General features: G+C 34.1%; 1 protein-coding gene across 1 annotated transcript in view; it reads right to left on the bottom strand.

Annotated features, from left to right (window-relative positions):
* Positions 1–1920: 1920 nt before the first annotated feature.
* LOC117181400 (trypsin-7-like) overlaps positions 1921–21588 on the bottom strand; it is a 20555-nt gene continuing 887 nt past the window's right edge. Inside the window, exons 2-4 of the mRNA XM_033374021.1 lie at positions 15524–15959; positions 5285–5320; positions 1921–2380 (exon numbers count right to left, since the gene is read on the bottom strand). Coding sequence (XP_033229912.1) covers positions 1936–2380; positions 5285–5320; positions 15524–15959 — 917 coding nt within the window. The 3' untranslated portion in view covers positions 1921–1935. The remainder of the gene's footprint in view (positions 2381–5284; positions 5321–15523; positions 15960–21588) is intronic.

Below are 21588 nucleotides of genomic sequence, written 5' to 3' on the forward strand. Positions count from 1 at the left end.
TCAATTAGAAAATATCAATATAGTTAGTATTTAAATTATTTCAAAGTTTATAAATGAATTTCCTACGATTTAAAAATATTAGAAATATTTAAAAGACTTCAAGAACCTTCACAATTGTGGAGGTAGAAAATCCACATTATCGATCAAGTTAAGAATCTTCAATAACAGAAAACGCTTAAGGTGTTAATCAGACTAGATAGAAAATAATTTTTTCAAATTTAAAATTACATTTTTTCCTGAAAAAAAGATCTTTCTCTTTTCGCTCCACTGGGAATGAAACCACAGAATTTCTGATTTCTGGTTACGTGCTTTTCCATTAAACCAATAGAGAGTTCAGAATAAGAACCGTAATTCAAGAAAATAACGCTAAATTTCAGCAAGGTGTTAATGTTAAAAGTAATTATTTAAAATTAATTTGTTGTATCATCAGCGAATGGTACTTTACTGACAGTGGATAACCCTCCAAAACCGTGGAGGCAGAAAATCCATAATATCGATCAAGTTAAAAATCTTCAATAACTGAACATGCATAACGGCTTAATTAGACTAGATGGAAAATAATTTTTTCAAATTCAAAATTAAATTTTTTCTTGAAAAAAAGGTCTTTCTCTTTTCGCTCCAGGCGGAATCGAACTACAGAACTTCTGATTTCCAGGCAATGGAGCGAAAAGAGAAAGATAAGTTCCTTAAAAAATATATTTATTTCTCTAAAACCTTTTAAAATATCTTAAAATATTTTTGAATTTATTTTATATCTGATTTAATCACTTCAAATATTAATAATATTTTGAAATAAGTTGTAGTCCTTGAAATGGTTGAAACCCGCTGTAAATTATATTTTAGATTTTTTGTTTATACTTCCAGCTAGGTTAGCCGCGAGACTTTAGACGGTAGGAATTAGGAATCCGAAATTTTAGGGTTCGAAACCGCGGCGTAATAAAATTTTCATAACGTGTGATTATAAATAGTGTACTGATTATGTAATCGTAAATAATTGTATACTTAAACACGTGAACAGATTTTCTAGAATTTTCTAGAATTCTAGAATTTTAGTCTAGAATTTTCTAGAATTTTTTTCCGTGTGGGAGACACCTGGATCCCCGAGAGCAAAGAAATGATATTACGTCACGCAGCAAGAAGAAAACGGCACCTGCCCATTCGTCGTAACTTAAGGTGTTCACACAAGAAAATACAAGTGCAGTCTGCTGGAAACGGCTTACGCACGAGCCGTCCGTGATCACACACAGAGCGCCAACCAATCGCGTGCGATCTGCCGCGCTGCTGCAGTGCGACCTGCTCACGTACCGTTCACCTACCAGACTGCCGCTCGAGAAGCAGAAGCTTGCGTCGTTGCCAATTTGGTTTATTATATTATTTATTTAAATTATGTTATCCACAAAATACCCGTAAATAACTACGACGCCTGTCGGAGATATTCGAAATATTAAAACAAATATTACTTTTTAAAATAGCTTTTAATACCGGATTTTTTTTTCACAATGATAAACACTACAGTCTCTCCGTAAACACACCAACATTAGCAATGTCGCAAACTTCTGAAGCAGCGCGGCAGATCGCACGTGATTGGTTAGCGCTCTGTGTGTGTTGTGCGAGCACCTTTATTCAGCCATTTCTGGTGAATCACGGCCTTACGCAACTTCAGCAGCCCTCACACAGTCCTGACCTGATTCCCTGTGATTTCTGGCTATTTTCCCAAATTGAAGAATGCCCTAAGAGAAAATTATTTCAAGAAGTAAAAGAAATAAAGCAGAATACTACGAAGCTACTGTTAAATATTCCGAAAGGTAACTTTAAGGAGTTCTTATGAATTTGGGAGGATCGCTGAAGAAGCTTGTGGCTTCCAAATAAGAGTAAATATATATTTTATCAAAGATTCGAACCTTTATTTGACAGATTTAAAATTATTCCATTTGATCAGTATCCAAAATGGACATCATGTCCCTGGTATTCCCTAAGACGTGGACTAGTACTTTTAGGACTGAAAGTATTGCGTGAGTTTGATGAACTGTGTGAACTTGTTAAGCTGTCTGGGCTTGGTAGTGGATTGCTTTGATGTGGATGAGGTGCAGAGTGTGGATGTGGAAGGTTTGAAAGGATCCAGAGTCTGTATTCGGGATAAGCCAAGTTAACAAAAATATTAGGACTGCCGGGCGCGTTCCATCCCATAAGACCAACCAGTTGACCATTCATCACCAGAGGATTGCCACCATCACCAACACCACATCGTTTTTGTCCAGATGTATCAAAAGTACAAATTACTTCGTCTGTAATTGCGTGGTCTCCATCATGTTCATTTCGACACTCCTCCGTACTGATTGTAGGCAAAGTGATTGATCGCAAATGTTTTGGAAAGCCCATTCTGCAATTTACAAATAATAATTTATTAACAGAAATACATAGTGATGAATTTTATACAGGCTTCTTTAGGGGCTATCTATGAACTACCTTAACAATTTGAGAGGTAGAGGAGATCGCAACAAAATCTACGGTTGGTAACATGAAAGTCGATTTTGAAACTTACTAAATTATTATTGAACTTTAACGTTGAATTGCGACTCAGTAGTATAGCTTTACGGCTGCTGGAACACTGGCCGATTGATGATAAATCTGCATTACCGATCGTTGGTAATTACCTGATGTCGGTAACTTAGCATAGAACAGAACATTTCTCTGTCGGTAAGTGTTCCAGTAGATACATAGCTATACTACACAACTAATCTTCCGCAAAACTCACAAACTTTGTGAACATTTATTGTCAGGGAACGAACTAAATGTTAGTGCGTAACATTTTCCCCTTTTTTAAGAACTACTTGAGTCCAGCGGCGTAGTCAGGATTTTTCGGGGGGGGGGGGGAGACTTCGGCCCCAGGCCCCCCTAGCTACGCCACTGCTTAAGTCTATAATATTTTTGGTTGCGAATTTGTCTTATTTGGTTAAAAATATATTATTTGTTTGAAAATTTGATTACTTTGTTGAAAATGCAGCCATTTTGTTAAAAAGTAATTTTTTGGTTAAAGTTTTATTTTATCAGTTAAAAATTGTTTTTTTGTTTTGTTGGAAATTAGTTTTTTTAATTATACCATTTTTGTTAAAAATTGGTTTTCTTAGTTATAATTCATTTATTTGGATTAGAATGTAAACAGTTTGGTAGAAAACTCAACCATTTCGTAGAAAATGAAGTTTTTCGTTGCAAATTCCTATTTTGGGGTTGAAAATTTAACTGTTTGGTTAAAAATGCCCTATTTTTTGTTGAAAATTCATATTTGGTTTGACAATTGAACTTTTTTGTAGAAAATTTATTCTTTTTGGATTCAAAATTCAACAGTTCTATAGAAACTTCAATCTTTTTATTGAAAATTTAAACATTTTGGCAGAAAATTAATTTTTTAGTAGAAAATTATCTGTTCCGTTAAAAATTCATATTTTTAGTTTGAAAACTCATATTTTAAGGCAATGTGACGATTGGGTTACGTGACCATTACGTGACTTATTTTATCACGAAGCACCAAATCGAGTTGAAAAATTGGAATAATAAATGAGAAACACTAAGAAGGGTCGGTCTGATCCTAAATTTTAATAATTATAACAATAGAAAGAAAAAATTATTTACAGAAAAAACTTTTTCATAATTTTACAAATTTAGGACCAGACCTTATTTTGTTAGCACTTCTTACTTATTATCTTAAAATTTCAACTCGACGTGCCGCTTTGTGTGAAAATAAGTTAGAAAATAAAAAAAGTGTCGGTAAGGTAGGAATCTGGTCACGTGATCCACTCATCACATGACCTTAAGGTAGAAAATTCAAGTTTTTTGTAAAAAATTTAATTTTTTTTTTGTGGAAAATTCAACAATATGGTTAAAAATTCTCTCTTTTATGATTGGGTAATCCTTTTTGGTTTAAAATTCTACTCATTTACCTATTTTGTTAAAAATTGATATTTTCGGTTAGAAAACTCGTTTTCTTTTGGCTAAAAATTCATTTCTTCTGTTATAAATTTTATCATTTTTTGTTAATAATACAATTGTTTAATTAAAAAGGAATCGCTTTTGTTAAAAATTCTAATGTTTTATTGAATATTTGTCCTTTTTTAAAATTAAAATGTATTTTTATTTGATTAATGATTCATCTCTGGTTGAAAATTTAACCTTTTTGTTAAAAAATCGTTTAATTTTTGGTTGAAAATAAAAATTCGAATTGGAAATTAAACTATTCGAATTTTCGTTGAAAATATATATTTTTTGGTTGGTAACTTAAGTATTTTGTTTGAAAATTCACATTTTTTGGTATAAACATCTTTCTTCAAAAATAACTTTTTTAGGTAAAAATTCATATATTTTGTTACAAATTGTTGTTTTTTTATTAGGAATTCATTTTGTAACTGAAAATGTAATTATTCCATGTTTTGTTAAAAATTGACATGTTTAACTTAAAATTTATCTTTTCTGGTAAACAATTTAACTAATTAGCAGAAAGTGCCTGTTTTTTTTTTAATTCGGCTTTTTCGGTAGAAAAAGTAATCTTTCTGGTAGAAAATGCATCCCTTTTGGTTGAAGATCCATCTTTTTTGGTTAAAGATTCATTTCGATTAAAAATCCTACTTTTTTGTAGAAAGTTTTTGTCTGCTAGGTTTGAAAATTAAACAATTTAGTTGATATTTATTTTCTCTATTGACTGTAAAATCTTTGTTGGTCAAAAATTCAATTATTTTGTTGAAAATTCGTCTTTTTTGGTTGCAAATTCATATCTTTTTGGATTTGTGTCAAATTCATCATTTTTGGTAGAATGTACCTGTATTTTATTTTAAATAAAAATCTTTATTGGTTGAACACTGATTTTTTTTTGAAAATTCAACTTTTTGGCAGAAACTACATTTTTGTTTAAAAATCATATTTTCGTCTTTTTAGCTTTTTAGATTTTTTAATTGAAACTATCTCCTTGGAAGAATATTTATCTTTTTTGGTTAAAAGCTGAAATACTTGGTTTGAAATTCCTGTAGTTCGACAAAATTTTATCTTTTTGTTAAAAAAATCATCTTGGTTGAAATTGGATCTAATTCGATCAAAAATATTTTTTTATAATTCAACTATTTTGTTGAAAATTCGTTTTTCGTTCGTTGAAAATTAATTTTTTTGACTGAAAATGTAAAAATTTAATTATGGTTGAAAATTCATTTATGTTGTTAAAATTTCGTATTTTTTCTGTAGAAAAGAAATTCTTACTTATTAAAGTAATTATTATAATATATTAGTGAAAATGACTTACGTCGTTGACCTACCGTTGAAGCAATCCATACCAGCACTAAGTGTTGTACAAAAAGAAAAGAAAAACTGAATTAGCTAATTTTTCACTAAATTAGTATAAGAACACAGAAAAAAACAAAGCCGATTAAAATTATAAGTATGGGAGAGATCCATTATTGATTTACCAAAGTATAAAAAATATATGGCAAATGAGACAATCCCATACTTAAAGTATAGTATAAATGAAACATGCTTGTCTAACGAGGAGAAATTCCAGGAAATTTCGTCAAAAGGACTCAAATACCAGATGTGACTTTTCCACCTCCACTCTCCACATTCTATTTTACTTTGCGAGGTTTACCACCACCTCTTTCGAGTGAGCAGAAAGAAGTGGAGGTGGAAATGCACCATCTGGACTTTGAATCCCTTTTCCTCGCTCGAAAGGCCTGAGATAAAGTATAGCTATAGTTATTGATTATTATTACAATTATATTGTAATTAATATATAGTATTTTTATAAAAATATTCTAAAAAATAAATTAATTTCTTGAAAAGTGAAAACGCTTTTCTATTTAAAATAAAAAATAAATCAAATAATAAAGTTTGACCTGAAGAAGAACTCGACTGGATGATTTTAAGTGCTGCCTCAAAAGCGTTTTAAGTATACGAACCCCCCATTTTTCCCCTCGCTGCCTTTTCCCCCTCCCATTCTGGCCTTCAAAAGCCCACCTCTGCGTCCTTCCTAGTTCCCAGCCCATACTCTTACGTACCCAACCTTCCCTTCTCTACTTTTTCTCCTCCCATATTTGTGCTGTCATCACTATTTTCTCCCCTATCCTGCTTCTTCACTCCTCACTTGCCACACTTTCCCTCTTCTTACTCTCTTCTCTTACTTCCCCATTCTCCCACACCCCACTTTTCCTTCCCTACTCCTCCCCTCCCATTTTGACGCTCCCGTAGCTCAGTTTCCTCCTCTACCCTACTATAAATTACCCTACTACTCCTTATCCATTCCCATACTTTTCCTCTCCTCAACCCTTTTCTGACTCACTCACTCTTCCCAACTTTACGTTTTCTTCCCTACTACCCTTCCCCAACCATATTTAAGCTCCTTCTTTTCTTCCCTTACCCTACTATAACTTTCCCGACTTCTCCTGCGCTCCCCTCACTTCTCATAATTTCTCTCTTCTTACGCTCTTTCTTTACTTATTTTCTCTCCCTATCCCTGCTTTCTCTTCCCTACTACTCCTTCTTAACCATATTTTTAAGCTCCTGTCACTTCTTTTCCTAATTTAGCCTACTATATCTTCACCAGGGGGGTTACTCTCCTATAAAGGCCTGAACTAAAAGAAATTTTATAACAATACTTGCTATTTCAATATTCATAATTGACAAGAATTGGTATATTTAATAGCAAAGATTGATATTTTATGTATTAAAATGCAGGATAATAAAAACGGATAATTATATTAATAAATAATATAGAAACAATTACAAAAATTAATAGTTTGAGGTAAATAAGTAAATACATATATTCTACAAATTAATATAGTCAATGAGAAAGTGAAAAAAATAAGAGAAATTTTTATTTTCTGTGATAAACGCTAACAGAAATTGTAAGCTTCAGTTGAGGAAATTGCAAATCACTTAATCAAAAAAAACGAATGGCTCCAAAAATTTCCCGATCTCACCGAAATCACTGATTTTTAGTATAAACTTGAGCAAATTTCAGAATCCTCTCTTTCGAAATGTGAAAGAATTATTCCAATCTTTCCAATATGTGACATTATTGTCCTGATTGAATTTAATATAGTGAATTTGAAATATCGCAATTTTTTACGACTTCTGTAGAACTTGCATTAATTTTCAAAAGTAAATTTTTCATAGATCATTAATAGATACTATATTACTTTTTGATAAAAATACAAACGAACATTCAATTTTCAACATTGAGATAAGTAAATATTTCAAACTGAAAATTGCAAATTTCATATAATTTTTCTTTTTATTAACATTTATAATGATTATTGAAAATTAAAACTCACGATTACTTGAACTAAACTATAAAAAATTTTATATATTTTTTAAAGTTAGAAAATATTTTACTTTCGTTCATTATAAGACGTTTATAAAAATTAATTATGCTATAAAAAGTATCTATTGTTACAAATATGTCGAATATTTCTAAGGCTTTATATTATAAAGGATGGGATTTATAGAATAAATTAATATTGATAAAGTTGTAGAATAAAAAACTGTATTTGTGAACCATATCTTTAAATACAATTTGAATGAATCTAAACAGTATTGTAATTTTTTATGACAACTTTAATTAATTATTTTGTTAATATTATTGAAAATGTATGTTGCCAATAATTTGTGTTTAAAAAACAGTTTAATTGCATATTTTACACATCATCTCTCGTTTACACTTGAACTTTTTAAAATTTTTTTTATAACTTTAATGAGTTATTTTATTAATATTATTGAAAATTCATTTCACCAATAATTTGAGTTTAAAACATCGTTTAATCGCGCATATTTTTACTCATTATCTTGTTGGAATTTTTCTTATAGTGCAACAATTTTTTGTCAATTATGTTCAGAGTTAACAAAAAATATTTCGATCTTTAAAAACAATTGTAACAAATTAAAAGTATTTTCTAATTTTTTTATAACAACTTAAATTAATTATCTTATCAATATTATTGGGACTTACATGTTGGTGGCGGTAGTGAGAAAGTGTGCAGTGACAGGTGGTGAGAAGTTTTTACTGAGTTTGTGTGGAACGTGCGAGTGGAGTGTAAGTTTCGAAGTCTAGGAGGTGAGTAGGGTTCTGAGGGGTAAATTGGAAAAATAAAAATTGATTTTAATGGTAGTCGTGGGGTGGGATTTGACTAAATAGGGAAAGTAAGGTTAGGTTGGCTAGGAAGCGAGGTGGTTTTGTGGTCAGGAGTTTGGGTCTTCATGGTGGAGAAGGGTGGTTCTCGTAGTGCTGTGGGATGTTAGGGGAGATAAGGGTATCTGCAGCGGCTGTGAGGGGTGAAATAATGCAAAGAAAGAGAAATTTTGGTGCGGTAAGCGACAGCGGCCTTAAGAGATATCGGTTGGCTGCAATATGTAGTTTTTTGCATGGATAGGTCACAGTTACCGACTGAAAAGCGGACGAGGTCAGCGAGAGTACTGGCAGTGTTGGTAGTGAATTAGACGGAGAGGAAATTTTCATTAGGCCATGACGGCCAGCTGTGCGTAGCCTGGTGTTGAGTGGCGCGTTAGGGAGATGGAAGAAGTGGAGCGAAGGAAGCGACAAGGCAAGGGAGAGAGCGTCGAGCGCAAGTGAGGGGGAGGATCTCTTGAAGAAGAAAAAGGACAGCAAAGAGAGTCCAAAAAAAGCGCTCTAGAGAGTCCCCAAAAAAATCGTAGAAACCCGTAGGTCACCCCTCCCCCCTAAAAATTGAGGGGCAGAAGAAGAAGGAGGCTCTCAGGGTGCTGATAGGCAAGGTCAGAGGGTCGACGGAGGACGTAAGGTGGGCTTTGGAACAGATGAAAAGTATGAGGGTGGACCTGAGGGTAAGAGATGAGAGAATGGAAAAGGAGGTAAAAGAGCTGAGGGCTGAAGTAAAAGGATTGCAGAGGGAGGTGGTGTCGGTAAGGAAAGAAAGAGAGGATAAAATGAAACAGATGAAAGAAGAGATTAGGGTGTGTAAGAAAAGGGCGGAAAAAAGGATTGAGAAGGTGGAGGGCAGGTCTGAAATCAAGTAGTTGACAGGGAGGAATGAAAGGAGGAGAGAGCGGATAAGGAAAGGATAAGGGCAATAGAGTTGAGTATGGAGAGAATAGAGAAGGCAGATAAGAGAAATAGTATTGTAATAAGAGGATTGAAGCTAAAGAGCGGGGAAGAAAGTGAGGGGGTGTAAGCGCTGCTACAGAGCATAGGATGATGAGAAAGGAAAGGGATGTGCAGAGAATGCAAAATGACAGAGCTAGGAAGGAGAGGAGTGAAGGGAGAGCGGTGAAGGTTGGGTATCGAAAAATAAAAATTGATGAGAAAATGTGGGTATAGGACGGGGAGAAGGAGGTGTTAAAGGAATTTCAGGAGCATTTGTTTCTTGGGAAGTGGGGAGTGAGAGTAAAGCAGGGAGGATGAGTGTTAAAGGTGCTCTAATGGAACGTAGCAGGTGTAAAGAAGAAAGATGACCATTTCTACAGGTATATTCAGGAATTTGATGTGATTGGACTGGTAGAGACGTGGGTAGAGAGAAAGAAATGAGGTAGAGTAAGGGGGTATAGGTGAAAGCTACAGGAGGTGGTCAGAGTAAAGAGGAAAGAAACGTCTAGTGGGAAAATTATAACACGGGTTAGGGATGGATAAGAAGGAGAAGTTCAGGGAGAAGGAGAGGGGGAGAGCGTGCAAATGAGGGCAGTAACGATAGGAGGGATAACGTATAAGTTTGTGACTGTGCACAATAAGGATGGGATGGAAATGATTAAAGAAAGGGTGAAACACTTACTAAGAGAGAGAGAAAGAGATGGAGGTGTGGTGGTACGTGGAGGGACTTGAATGCGAGAATGGTTGGAGGGGGCCTGTACCGGAAAGGGGAGTTCTTCGAAAGAAAATCAAAGGATAAGATAATAAATAAAGAGGGGGGTATTCTAAGAGACTGGATAGAGGACAGAGGCTGGTCGGTGATGAATGGTATGGTAACAGGGGACGAAGAGGGAGAATATACGTATGTGAGTAAAATGGGGGTATCGGTGATAGGCTATGTGATCATGAATATGCAAGAGTGAGAGGAGATAGAGAAATTAACAGTGCCAGGGAGGGTGGAATCAGACCATCAGACTTTAAGTTTGTGCATGAAGGCGGAGGGTGGCGGGAAGCAGGGTGGGGAAGAAGGGTCGTTAGGGTAAAGGGTATCATGGACGAGAAAGGCGATAGAGAAGTATCAGCAACAGTTGGGCAATGTAAGCTTTAAGGGGAAGCCGGTGGACGAGATATGGGAGGATCTAAAAGAGAAAGTGAAAGGGTGTGTGCAAAAGAAGGTATTTAGGAAGAGGAAAGGAATGGTGAAGCCAAGGTGGGATAGGGAATGTAACATGATTAAAAGAAAGGAGAAAAAGAAGTAAAGGAAGTGGAAGAAAGGAGCCGCGAAAAGGGAGGAGTACGAAGAAAAAAGGAAATAGTGTATTGTGATGTATAGGAAGAAAGAGCAGGAAAAGGAAATATAGCTGGAAGAGGAGTGGAGAAGTGTTAAGATAGAATGGTAGGTATGGAAGATAATTGATAGGTTTCATTTTCATATCAAATAGGATTCATTTCAGTGATCAGATACACGAAAGAGACATAAGAGGATTAGAAGAACGAGGGAGGTAGATAGAGAGGAGCTGAATGACGAGGAGATATGGAAGCAGATAAGGAAGTTGAAAAAATGTACTGCAGCAGGGCTTGCTGGGGCAGAGAACGAAGCATGATTGTTTGGCACACAAGATGTAAAGGAGAGGCTGAAGGGGGTGATGAAAAAAGTATGTAGGGGGAGGGATTCCCAAGAAAGTGGAGGGAGGGGTTGATCGTGTTGAATTACGCTCATGAATGCGGCGTACAAAATATACGCGATGGTTTTGACAGATAGGTTGCGGAAGGATATTGAGCGAAAAGGAATATTGCCGGAGGTACAGGCGGGCTTTAGGGAGGGAAGGAGTACTATTGACAATATTTACGTCTTGTAGAACGTGGTGGATAGATACCTAACCAAAGAGGGTGCCAAAGTGTACGCGTTTTTTTGTAGATCGAGAAGGCCTGATCGAGAGGGCAAGGGAGGTATATGAGGAGACAAAAGATAGGGTGAGAGGAGGAGAGGGAATCTCTGAGGATTTCTGGATGGATAGAATTTTGCCACTTTAATCGCGGATATGGAAAGTAAGCCAGCGGCCGAAGTAGCAGGAGGATTTAGGGTAGGGGTGTCAGGATATGGTCACTCGCATATGCAGATGACATAGTGTTGCTAGCAATGAGCAAAGAGGCTCTAAAGGAGATGATGAAATGGTTGAGAAGAAACTTGGACAAAGATAGGTTAGAGTTAAATGTGGACAAGTCTAAGGTTATTGTGTTCAGGAAAGGAGGTGGGAGAGATAGGGTGGGAAGTGGAAGTAGAAGGGAAAAGCGGTACAGGAGGCGAAAGAGTTTGTGAACCTGAGCTTTCTGTTTCGGAGGAATGTGGAATTTGATGGTCATATAAAAGAGAGGGTGAGAATGGTAAATGTGGTGATGAGGCAGATGTTGGACTGGGGAAGAGATTGTTCGCAGATGATTTTGTAAGGAGAATGAAATTGTTTGATTCGCTAGTCATGAGTGTGTTATTTTACGGAGTACAGGTGTGGGGGTGGAAAGTTAGTGAGAAGGTAGATAGGATACAGGAGTGGTATGTAAAGTGGAAACTGGGGTTGGCAAGGAATACGTCGAACTATATTGTCAGGAGGGAGGCAGGAAGAACGAGTTTAGGGATTAAACGGGGAACCAAGCGCGTAAATATAAGGAGCAATTTTTGGAAGAGGGGGAAGTAAGCTGGTTAGGGAGTGTTGGTGGGAGAAGGAGAACAGGATTGGGGTGGAAAGATAAAAGTGGAATGGGAAAGGTTTTTTAGAACGAATGGATTGCAGAAGGATGAAATGAGAAGAATGCAAGAGGAAGGAAGGAAGGTATATGAGTTGGTTCAAAAGAATGGCATGGAAAAAGAGAAGGCAGTAGGACAGGAGAGAATCAGAGAGTCAAAGTTTAAAGGGAACTATGTGTGGATTATGCCAAGGGAGAGAGTCCAATATTTGTGTGAGAAAGGAGAGCAAGGAAGTCAGGAATAGCTAGAATGAGATGCGGTTGGCTGGACGATTTTAATAGGTTCTGGCTTTCTAGATAGAAGAGAATGTGTGAATTTTGCGGGAAGGAGGATGCAAAAGTTGAGCAATGATTGGAGGAGTGTGAAGAGGTGAAAAGGAGTGGGACAAGCATGAAGGTATTGTTGCATGAAAGTGGGGACAAAAGGGCAGTAGCATGAGTGAAGGGGGTGTTGGGCAAGATGGAGAGGAATAGAAGGAAGGAAGAAGAGGAGTGGAGAAGGAGAGATTGTAAATAGAAGAGGGAGTAGATGTAACAAAACTGTAAATATTGTATAATAGTTATCTATCTATTTATATTATTGAAAACAGATCCATCGTTCCCAAGTTTCAGATTCTCCGTAAGATTATCCCCACAACCAAAATGCTTTGCACAAATTACATGCCTTTAATTCCAAATTAGCCCTCAAAATACTCTTAGCCAGATTCTTTTCCTGCCATTCAGTTCTGTATAAACTTTCACTTTCTCAAAGTAATTCGTGTAATCAGAATTGCGTCCAAAAATAAAACACTTATACCCCCATTATTCCTGTTCATCACAAACAAAAATCTTAATATGTACTTACGTACACTCCCTAACCATAGTTTCCCTTCCCAATATCCCATTTCCACCCCTATGCACAATCCCATTACTTCTACTTCCCTTCACAATTTCCCCGCCCCTCGCTTCCCCTGCTTAGAAGGGAAAGTGTGAAAACTTTAAGGGTTTCTGTTTGGGACTATGAAGCCCTAAAAACAGGGCTTGGATCTACTAGAAAGTTTTTAAAAAGTCGCATTAGTCGTATAAAACTATAAAAAAGTCGCATGGAATTGCCTAAAAGTCGTGTTAAAGTTTTAAGTGAAATAAAAAAAAGCAATGGTAAACACTGAATGACTGTAATAATAGCTTTATTTGTTTAGAAACATTGAATACATAATTCTCATTTATTTTCCAATATTCTTTGCACATGCTAAATAAACTTTGAAGTTGAAATAATGTCTGAACAATAGTTTGAAATATTTAATTCTGATCCGATGGTACCCTGACATGCGTTTAAGACAGAGAAGTTTATAATTTACATTAATTTTCAAAAGAAAGTTGAAATATCAACCTGAAAAGATCAATTTTTCATTTAAAAATCAGTTTCAACGAAGAAAAAAGAACTTCCAAACAAATAGCTGAATATGAAAAAATAAATTTTTTAACCAAATATTTGAACTGTCAATCAGATAAGACAAAATTAAACATAATAGTTTAATTTTCATGCTAAAAAATGAATATTTAATGAACAGTAAAATTTTCAACAATAAAGAAAAAGAAGGTGAAAAGAAGGGGGCGCAAATAGGATGTAAAAGGATGAATTCACAAAAGTGATAGGAGGAGGGAAAGTAATGGGAAGGATGGAAAGTAATAGGAGCGAGGGTGGGGAAAGGACTTATGTAAGTAGAAGGAGTGGGAGGTCTGAAGAAGTAAAAGGAGCGTAAATCGGGGATGTGAGGAAATTTATGGACGAGGGACTAAGGGAGAGGCTTGTAAGGGATAGTGGAGTTAAAGTGGGAGGGTAATAGTTTGAGGAGGCAAGGTAAGGAGTAATTCGAAATGACAAGATATGATTGGATATGTTCGGATAGGATAGGACTATCCTACCCTGTCCTTTTGAAGCAAAAGAGATTAATTTAAAAAAAAAACAATTAAAGTTTCAGCCAAATAGTTGTGTTTCCAACCTACTGAGATGGGTCTACAATCAAATAATAGAATTTTCGAACAAAAAAGATTAAAATTCAAACAAATAGTTGCATTTTTAAGCCTAAAGACTACTTTTCAAGATAAAGTTAAATTACCAGCTTCAAAAGTCGAATTTTAAATGAAACAGATAAACTTTTAACTAAATACAGTGAAACTCTGAGACTGGACTGGTTTTAAGACCAAAAGAGGTGAGGAATTTTCAACCAACTTAGATGACTTTTTTACCATAAAAGAGGAATTTTCAAACGAAAACGATGAATTTTCTATCTAAAAAGGTGAAAGTTCAACAAATCAATTAAACTTTCAATCAACTTGTCGAACTTTTAACCAAAAAGAAATAAATTTAACTAAAAAAGTTGCATTTTCTCATTAGGTTCTATTAGTTCAGTTTCCATTTGATCGATAAAAAGAGAAAAATTATAAGTTTCCTGGAAATAGGGGAAAAAAGAGAAATACTTTTAAAAGTTAGGAAAAAATGGGAATAGGAGAAAGAGTATGAAGACTGTAATTGACTTTGAAATGATTCGATTTTATGCTAGAAAAAATAGGGGGGAGTACGTGATGGAAAAGGAGGAAAGTAATTTGAACAAGAAGAGAAGAGAGGTTTAGGGGTGTCGATTAGAAGGACAGGGGTTAAAAAGTGAAGGGAACGTAAAAAGGAGATGTGAGTAGAGATAAGAAAGGGAAACAAGGCGGGGTATATGCGATGAAGTAAAGGGAGTGGCGTGTAAAAGATGGAAGTGTAGTAATGGTGAGGAAAAGAGAGAAAATAATGGGCGAGTTGAGAGGATGATAAGGCATGATTGTGTATGATTGGATAATTGAGGATATGGTAGAAGAGCCTACTAGTCGATCTGAACCCTGTCTTCAGGGTTTCATAGTCCCGGGCCGAAACTTCCTCTACAATGGAGTGGAAATGAAGGGAGAAGAAGAAGTAATGGGTGTGTGCATATGGGTAAGGTAGGGAAAATAGGGGTCATGATGGTGCATAAGTAAGAGAAGAAGAAAAGAGAGAGGAAGTAAGGGGAAGGACGGAAAGATGTAGAGGAAGCTATGGAAGTAGTATATTAGAAAAGGGGAATGTTGTTAAATAAGAAGAGGGGAAGTGAAGGGAAGAGAAGAAGTAATAGAAGTAGTATATTAGAAAAGGGGAATGTTGTTAAATAAGAAGAGGGGAAGTGAAGGGAAGAGAAGAAGTAATAGAAGTGTGCATAAGTGTAGGGTATGGAAAATAGGGTTGAGGAAGTTGTGAAAGTAAGAGTAAGGAATAAGGAGAGAAGAAGGAAGAAAAGTGGAGGGGAAAAGAAGAGAAGTAGAGAAGGTGCTTGTAGGGTAGGGGAGGAAAAGAAGTAACGGGAGCGTAAATATGGGTAGGGAGAGGAGGGTTTGTAAGTAAGGGGAAGGGGAAGTAGGGTGGGGTAGGCGAAGGCCTATAAAGGCTGGTATGTGAGAGGACGTCGGCAAGGAGGCGAAAAAAAGGGAATCGGATAGGGTAGGATCTGTAAGGGCAGGGTAGGATAGAAGAGGAGCGGGGGTGATAGAGGTAGAGGAGAGATTTGCACTACTTAAAAAAATTGAAAAGCGTTTCAACTTTTCAATAAAAACATTTTTTTAGACCAGCCTAGTGTATATTATCTTTGATCTCACCGTTTTAGGGCAAGCCCCCAGCCACTAGTTAAAAGAAGAGTATTTGGTGGTATATGTCCATTATAGATGTTTATTTGCCGATTAGGAGAATGTACCAAATTGATAGATGGCTCAATGGTAAGCAGTGTAAAATCACTTTGAAATGTAAACGGACGAGCTCTTGGGTATCTTAATATTCTTATGATATTGTGAGATAATCCACGCTTTACGTGTGCTGAGCCAGATCGAACTGTGTACCTTGCAGGACGGTCAAGGCAGTGAGCGGCAGTTATAATAACAAACTCTGAGAGTATACTACCAGCGCATACATGTAATCCATTTTCTTCCAGATTAACGATATAATATACTTGTTGAATTGACACCGGTCTATTTCCATCCGGTGTTCTATCGATTAAACGTTTCTTACGGACAAGATAATCCGATGACTCATCTGAAACTGATTGAAAATTAAATAAAAATTAAAACAAACAAAACATTTCATTAAATTCTGCGCTAAAAAGGAGGAGAAATTATGAGAGGGGAAGTAGGAAGAATGTGAAGTGTGGAAGTGAGGATAGAGGAAGTATAGGAAGTAGATGGAGTGCAAATTATTGAGGGGAAATGTGGAGGGAAAAAGTAAGGGAGTGAGAGAAAATGAGGAGAGGTTGAGTAGGGGGAATGAGAGGAGGAAAAGAAGAGGAAGTTAGGGGAAGTGAAGGGAAAGAAAGAGAGTAAAAATAAGGGTAATGGATGTAAGGTAAATGAGATAATGGAAATAAAAGGAGAAGGCGTACAGGGGTGAGGGTAGATGGTGGTAAGTAGAGGAAGTGAGTTCAAATAAGGAGATGGTTAGTAGGCAAAATGAGGGGATGAGAAAATGAGGGTTAGGGGAAGTGTGTGGAAATGAAGGGAAGGAAAGTAGAGAAAGTGAGGAAAAATTATGGGAGGGTGAGTATAGGGAATGAGAAAAGGGAAAGAAAGAAAGTGAGAGGAGGGATGGTAGATGGATAAAGGGAGTGGAACTAGATTGTGTAGGGGATATTTAGGACTTCTTGATGCTTGAACAAATTTTTTTTAAACGAACCGGATTCATTTTTGTAAATTTTGAAAATCTTTTATAATGTTTGAATTTTTTAGAAATATTCTCTTAAAACTAATTACAAAAAAAATAAAGAATCACTTTAAATATTTCTAGGAATCCTAAGAAAATCTTTTTATTGTCATGAAATCTTTCAAAATCTTTTTAAAAATTTGACATTTGATTTCGGAGTGTTCAAAACTTTAAATTTTGTTTAAAGTCGTTGAATTTTTTTATTACTTTTTTTTATTTTCTTAAACTTCTTAAGACCTTTTAAAAAAATTATAATTTTTCCTACAGTTTAAAAAAAATACTACAAAATTCTGAAGAATTGTCTTGAAATTTTCCAGATTCTTTTTGGATTATTTTGGAAAAGCTTTTAACTTTTTTTAAATTTTCTCTTGAAATAAATGCTTTAAAAACTTCAAGTTTTTTGTTTGAAATCTTCAAAAATCAACTTTTTGTATAAAATAAAATGGTTTCTTTATCCTTTCAAAACCTCTAAATATCTTTAAAATGTATTCAATTTTTTTCTAATTTTGTAATCTTACAAAATAAATTTTGTAAGTATTTTTTCCTAAAATTAAAATTTTATAATAAATAATTTAAATCTTATGATATAATGCATAGTTTTTCTGCTTTTTTTAAAATCCTGCAATAATTAAAGAAGTTTTATTAAAATCTGCTAGAATCTCTTCCGACGTATTTCGAAGTTTTCCAACCTTAAAATTAATGTTTTAAAATAAATTATTTTGACTTTTACTATTAATAAATCACATTTTTAAATCCTTGAAACAAAGATATTACATAGTCTATATTATCTATATTGCAATGATAAAGATAAAACAGAGCTAATTAAAATAAAAGTTAGTGGAATTAAAAGCATTACTGGTTTTTAAATGTTGTTTTTTTTTAAAAATTTCTGATAATTTTTTGTGTCGTTAAAAGAAACTGCTGAACACTTTGTCGTTTTCTGATACGTTGATTAGTCAGGTAGTGAAGAGAAATTCGGGAAGGAAGAGTAAGGAAAATGGGGAGTAGGGGAAATGAAAGAAGGAAAAAAGGAAAATAAAAGGAGGAGTAAGTAAGAGAAATGAGAGGAGGGGAAGTAGAATAACTGAGTGAAGGGATAGTAGAGAAGTGATGGTAAGCTAGTGAAGAGCAGTTGAGTGAAAATTAGGGAAGGGTAAATGAGAAGAAGGGAAGAAGGGAAGATAGAGGTCTGAGTGGAGCGAAGTTATATCAATGTAAACAAGTGATGGGGATTGTGGGGGAGTAGGGAAAATGTAGGGAGGGATAGATCAAGCGAGAGGAAATTAGGTAAGAGAGAGTAGGAAAAATGAGAGATGGGGAGTAGAGGAAATGTGAGGAGGGAAATAAGTAAAGTAAGAAAAAGGCAAGCAGGAAGAATGATAGGAGAAGTAAGTGGAGTAGAGGGAATGAGGCGGAGTAGGGGAAAAGGTGGATGCGGAAGTAGGGGCAATTAGAAGAGATCGATTAGGGAAATTAAAGGAAATGAGGGGAAGGGGTTAGGAAGAGCAGGGGAAATGATGGTAGGAAAGTAGAGGAAGTGAGAACAAATGATAAGAGGGAGAGTAGGGAAAATGAGAGGAGGGAAAAATGGAAATGAAAGGATGAAAAGTAGGGGATAAGGGGGAAAAGGACATAAAAATTATGGGAAATGATTATAAATAACGATAAGTAGGAGAGGAAAAGTAACGAATGAGGAAAGGAAGTGGGGAAATGGGAGTGTTAGCAGTGGAAACAGAGGAGAGGGGAAAGTAGAGTGTGAACAAATGAAGCTATATTTTTTTTATTTTTAAATATTTTCTCAACATTGATTTTCTAAAAGAAAGCATGAACTTAAATCTGTTGCAATAATTCAGAAATTTCTTAAATTCTTTGTAAAACTTACACAAATTAAAAAAATGTTCTTAAAATCTGCTAGAATATTTTTTAAGATATTTTGAAATTTTCGAAGCTTAAAATAAATCTGTTAAAATAAATTATTTTTAGTATCATTATTAATAAATCACATTTTTTAACCTTCAAATTAATTAATTAATAGCATCACTGGGTTTTAAATCTGTTAATTCCTTATTTTTCTTATCAAATCAAAAAATTCCACTTGACGTTTTAATTTTGTATAAAATTTAAATATTTTTTTTCCCCCTGTGTTCACCTCTGCAGTCTAATCTTTTAAACTAATTTAAATCATATTTTGATGAGAAGTCTGAATTAACATATTCTCGATAAATATTGCAAGATTTTTTGATATCTTGAATAATTTGTTTTTTAATTTTACCATATTTTTCTATAATAATTGCTTATCCTTAATTCGTAACATTTTATAAGCCAATTAAAATATTGAAAATTCATTAGAATCGTATAGAAAAACTGTTTTCATATTGGGATTTAGAGGAGAGCACAGGTGAAAAATCGATTTTTTAACATAAAATATGATTAACTAAAGATTTAAATAATTTTACATTTCGAAAAAAAAACTTTTTGACAATAAATTTTATAGTTTTCAAATACATGTTAAATGATTCATGGCAATAAACAATTTTTTTCTTGAAGTGGGTATACTTAAGTGTTTTAAAATACATTTACAACTATATAAAACAGCCCAAAAAATATATAATTTGTTAAATAAATAAATAATTTTTATATATTTTAAATCCTTCTAATAATCACGAATATTTCTTCTTCTAAAAATTTATTCATGAATATTCTACTGTAAAATATAAAATTTCATTAATAAATGTAGTAGTTAAATTTTTGGAGAAAAAATTTATTTTCAAAAACAAACAAATGAAAAAAATGCATGTTGAGTTTTTAATCACAAAGATTAATTTTTTACCAAAATAGATGAATTTTCAACAAAATACATGAACCTTCATTTTTTAAAATGTTTTCATCCAAATAGTCGAATTTTTAAATAAAAAAGATTTAAAAGTTTTTATCTATTTTTTGCAGATTTTGAAACATTAATTTTTTTAAACTGGAAATTTAACTCTTCCACTTTTGGTTAAAATTGGTCGCTTTTAGTTAACAAATAAAAAAATTGTGAAAAAGTAATTTATTTTTTCGTAATTTTGTAGTTTAAAGTGGAACTCCTGAGTCATTTTTTTTTTCTTACATAATTATTTATTTTGTCTGAAAATTTAACTATTTCATCATTGGTTGAGAATTGATCTGTTTTAGTTGAAAATGTAACAAATTATCTGAAAAGTGAAAGTTACAAAAAAAAATTTGTTGTAATTTTTTTATTTTTGATGGAAAAATAATTTTCGGATTTGTTTACAAATTTAACAATGTTGTTGAAAATTATTTTCACTGAAAATTTAACTGTTTCATTATTAGTTAAGAATTTATTGTTTTTGGTTGAAAATTTAAACACTATTTGTTTGAAAATTAAGTTTTTGTTTGAAAATTCATTTGTTTTTTCAAAGATTCGCCTTTTTGGTTTGGAAATTTATCTCTTTCGGTAGAAATTTGATCTTTCTACTTTAAAAGTGCATCTGCGTAATAAAATATTAATCTGTTTTGGTTGATGCTTCAACTATTTTATTAAAAATTTAATAATTTTCTAAAAAATTCAAATAAAAATTTTTTTTTGTTTAAACAATCGTCGATTCGGTTTGAAAATTCATCTTTTTAGGTTAAATATTCAAGTATTGGGATAAAAATTCAACTATTTTATTGAAAATTCATCCCTTTTGCTTGATCGTTAAGCTATTTGATTGTGCATGCAACTCTTTGCCTGATATTTAATTTTGTTGTGAAAAATTACCTAGATGGATAAAAATTTATATTTTCATTATTTTAATTAATTCATGTTATTTGGTTAAAAAGTCATCTTTTCTATTCGAAACTTGGAATAAATTCTTGAAAATTAGTATTTCTAGATTGAAAATTAATATTTTTTAACAGACTATTTTTTAGAAATGCAAATATTGCTAATTCGTCTATTTGCATTGTAAATTCAAATGTCTTTTAAAAAATTCGTTTCTTTGACTTAAAAATGTATGTTTATGTAATGCAGTTGCAAATTTATCTTGCTGATCGAAAATATAACCTTGTGGTTATAAATTCAACTTTTTTGTTGAAAATTAATTATTTTTTAGAATATTTATCTTTTTGGCTAAGGAGACATATTTTTTTATTCGAAAATATAGCTTTTTTAAATTAAATATTCGTCTGTTTGGACTCTGAAAATTCATGTTTTTTAATTAAAATTTCTTTGTTCAAAATTCGTCTTTCTGGTTTGAAGATTTTACTATTTGGTTGAAAATTGTTTACGGTTGTTGTTAATTCTCTTTTGTTAAAGAAAACAACCATTTTTTGAAAATTCGTTTCTTTTGCTTGAAAGTCCAACTATTTCATTGTAAATTCAACCAAAAAGTTCCAATGGTATTGATGGTGGTGTTGGCGCTATTGGCGATGGTGTTGGAGGTGGTGCTGGTGGTGTTGGCGGTGTTGGTAGTGTTGGGAGTGGTGATGGTATTTCTAAGGGTGTTGGGTGTGATGCGGGTGTTGTTGGCGGTGTTGGTGGTAGTGATGGTATTGGTGGTGATGGTGTTTCGAGAGGTTCTGGTGGTGTTGTTTAGAGATGGTGTTGGTGGTACTGATGGTGGTGTTGGAGTTGGTGTCGTTGGCGGTGTTGGTAGTGTTAGCGGTGGTGATGGTATGTGTGATGGTGTTGGGTGTGGTGCTGGTGTTTGGCGGTGTTGGTGGTGTTGGTGGTAGTGATGGAATTGATGGCGGTGATGGTGTTGGGGATGGTTCTGGAGGTGTTGTTTGTTGGTGGTGTTGGTAGTACTGGTGGTGGCGTTGGAGATGGTGTTAGTGGTATTGATGGTGCTGGTGTTAAGAGTGGTGATAGTATTGGTGGTGCTGATGGTGGTGCTGGTGGTGTTCTTTGATGGTGGTGTTGGGAATGGTGTTACTGGTATTAATAGTGGTGTTGTTGATGGTGGTGATGTTATTGGTGGTGGAAATGGTT

The sequence above is a fragment of the Belonocnema kinseyi genome, chromosome 10 (genome assembly GCF_010883055.1).
Source record: "Belonocnema kinseyi isolate 2016_QV_RU_SX_M_011 chromosome 10, B_treatae_v1, whole genome shotgun sequence".
Taxonomy (NCBI): domain Eukaryota; kingdom Metazoa; phylum Arthropoda; class Insecta; order Hymenoptera; family Cynipidae; genus Belonocnema; species Belonocnema kinseyi.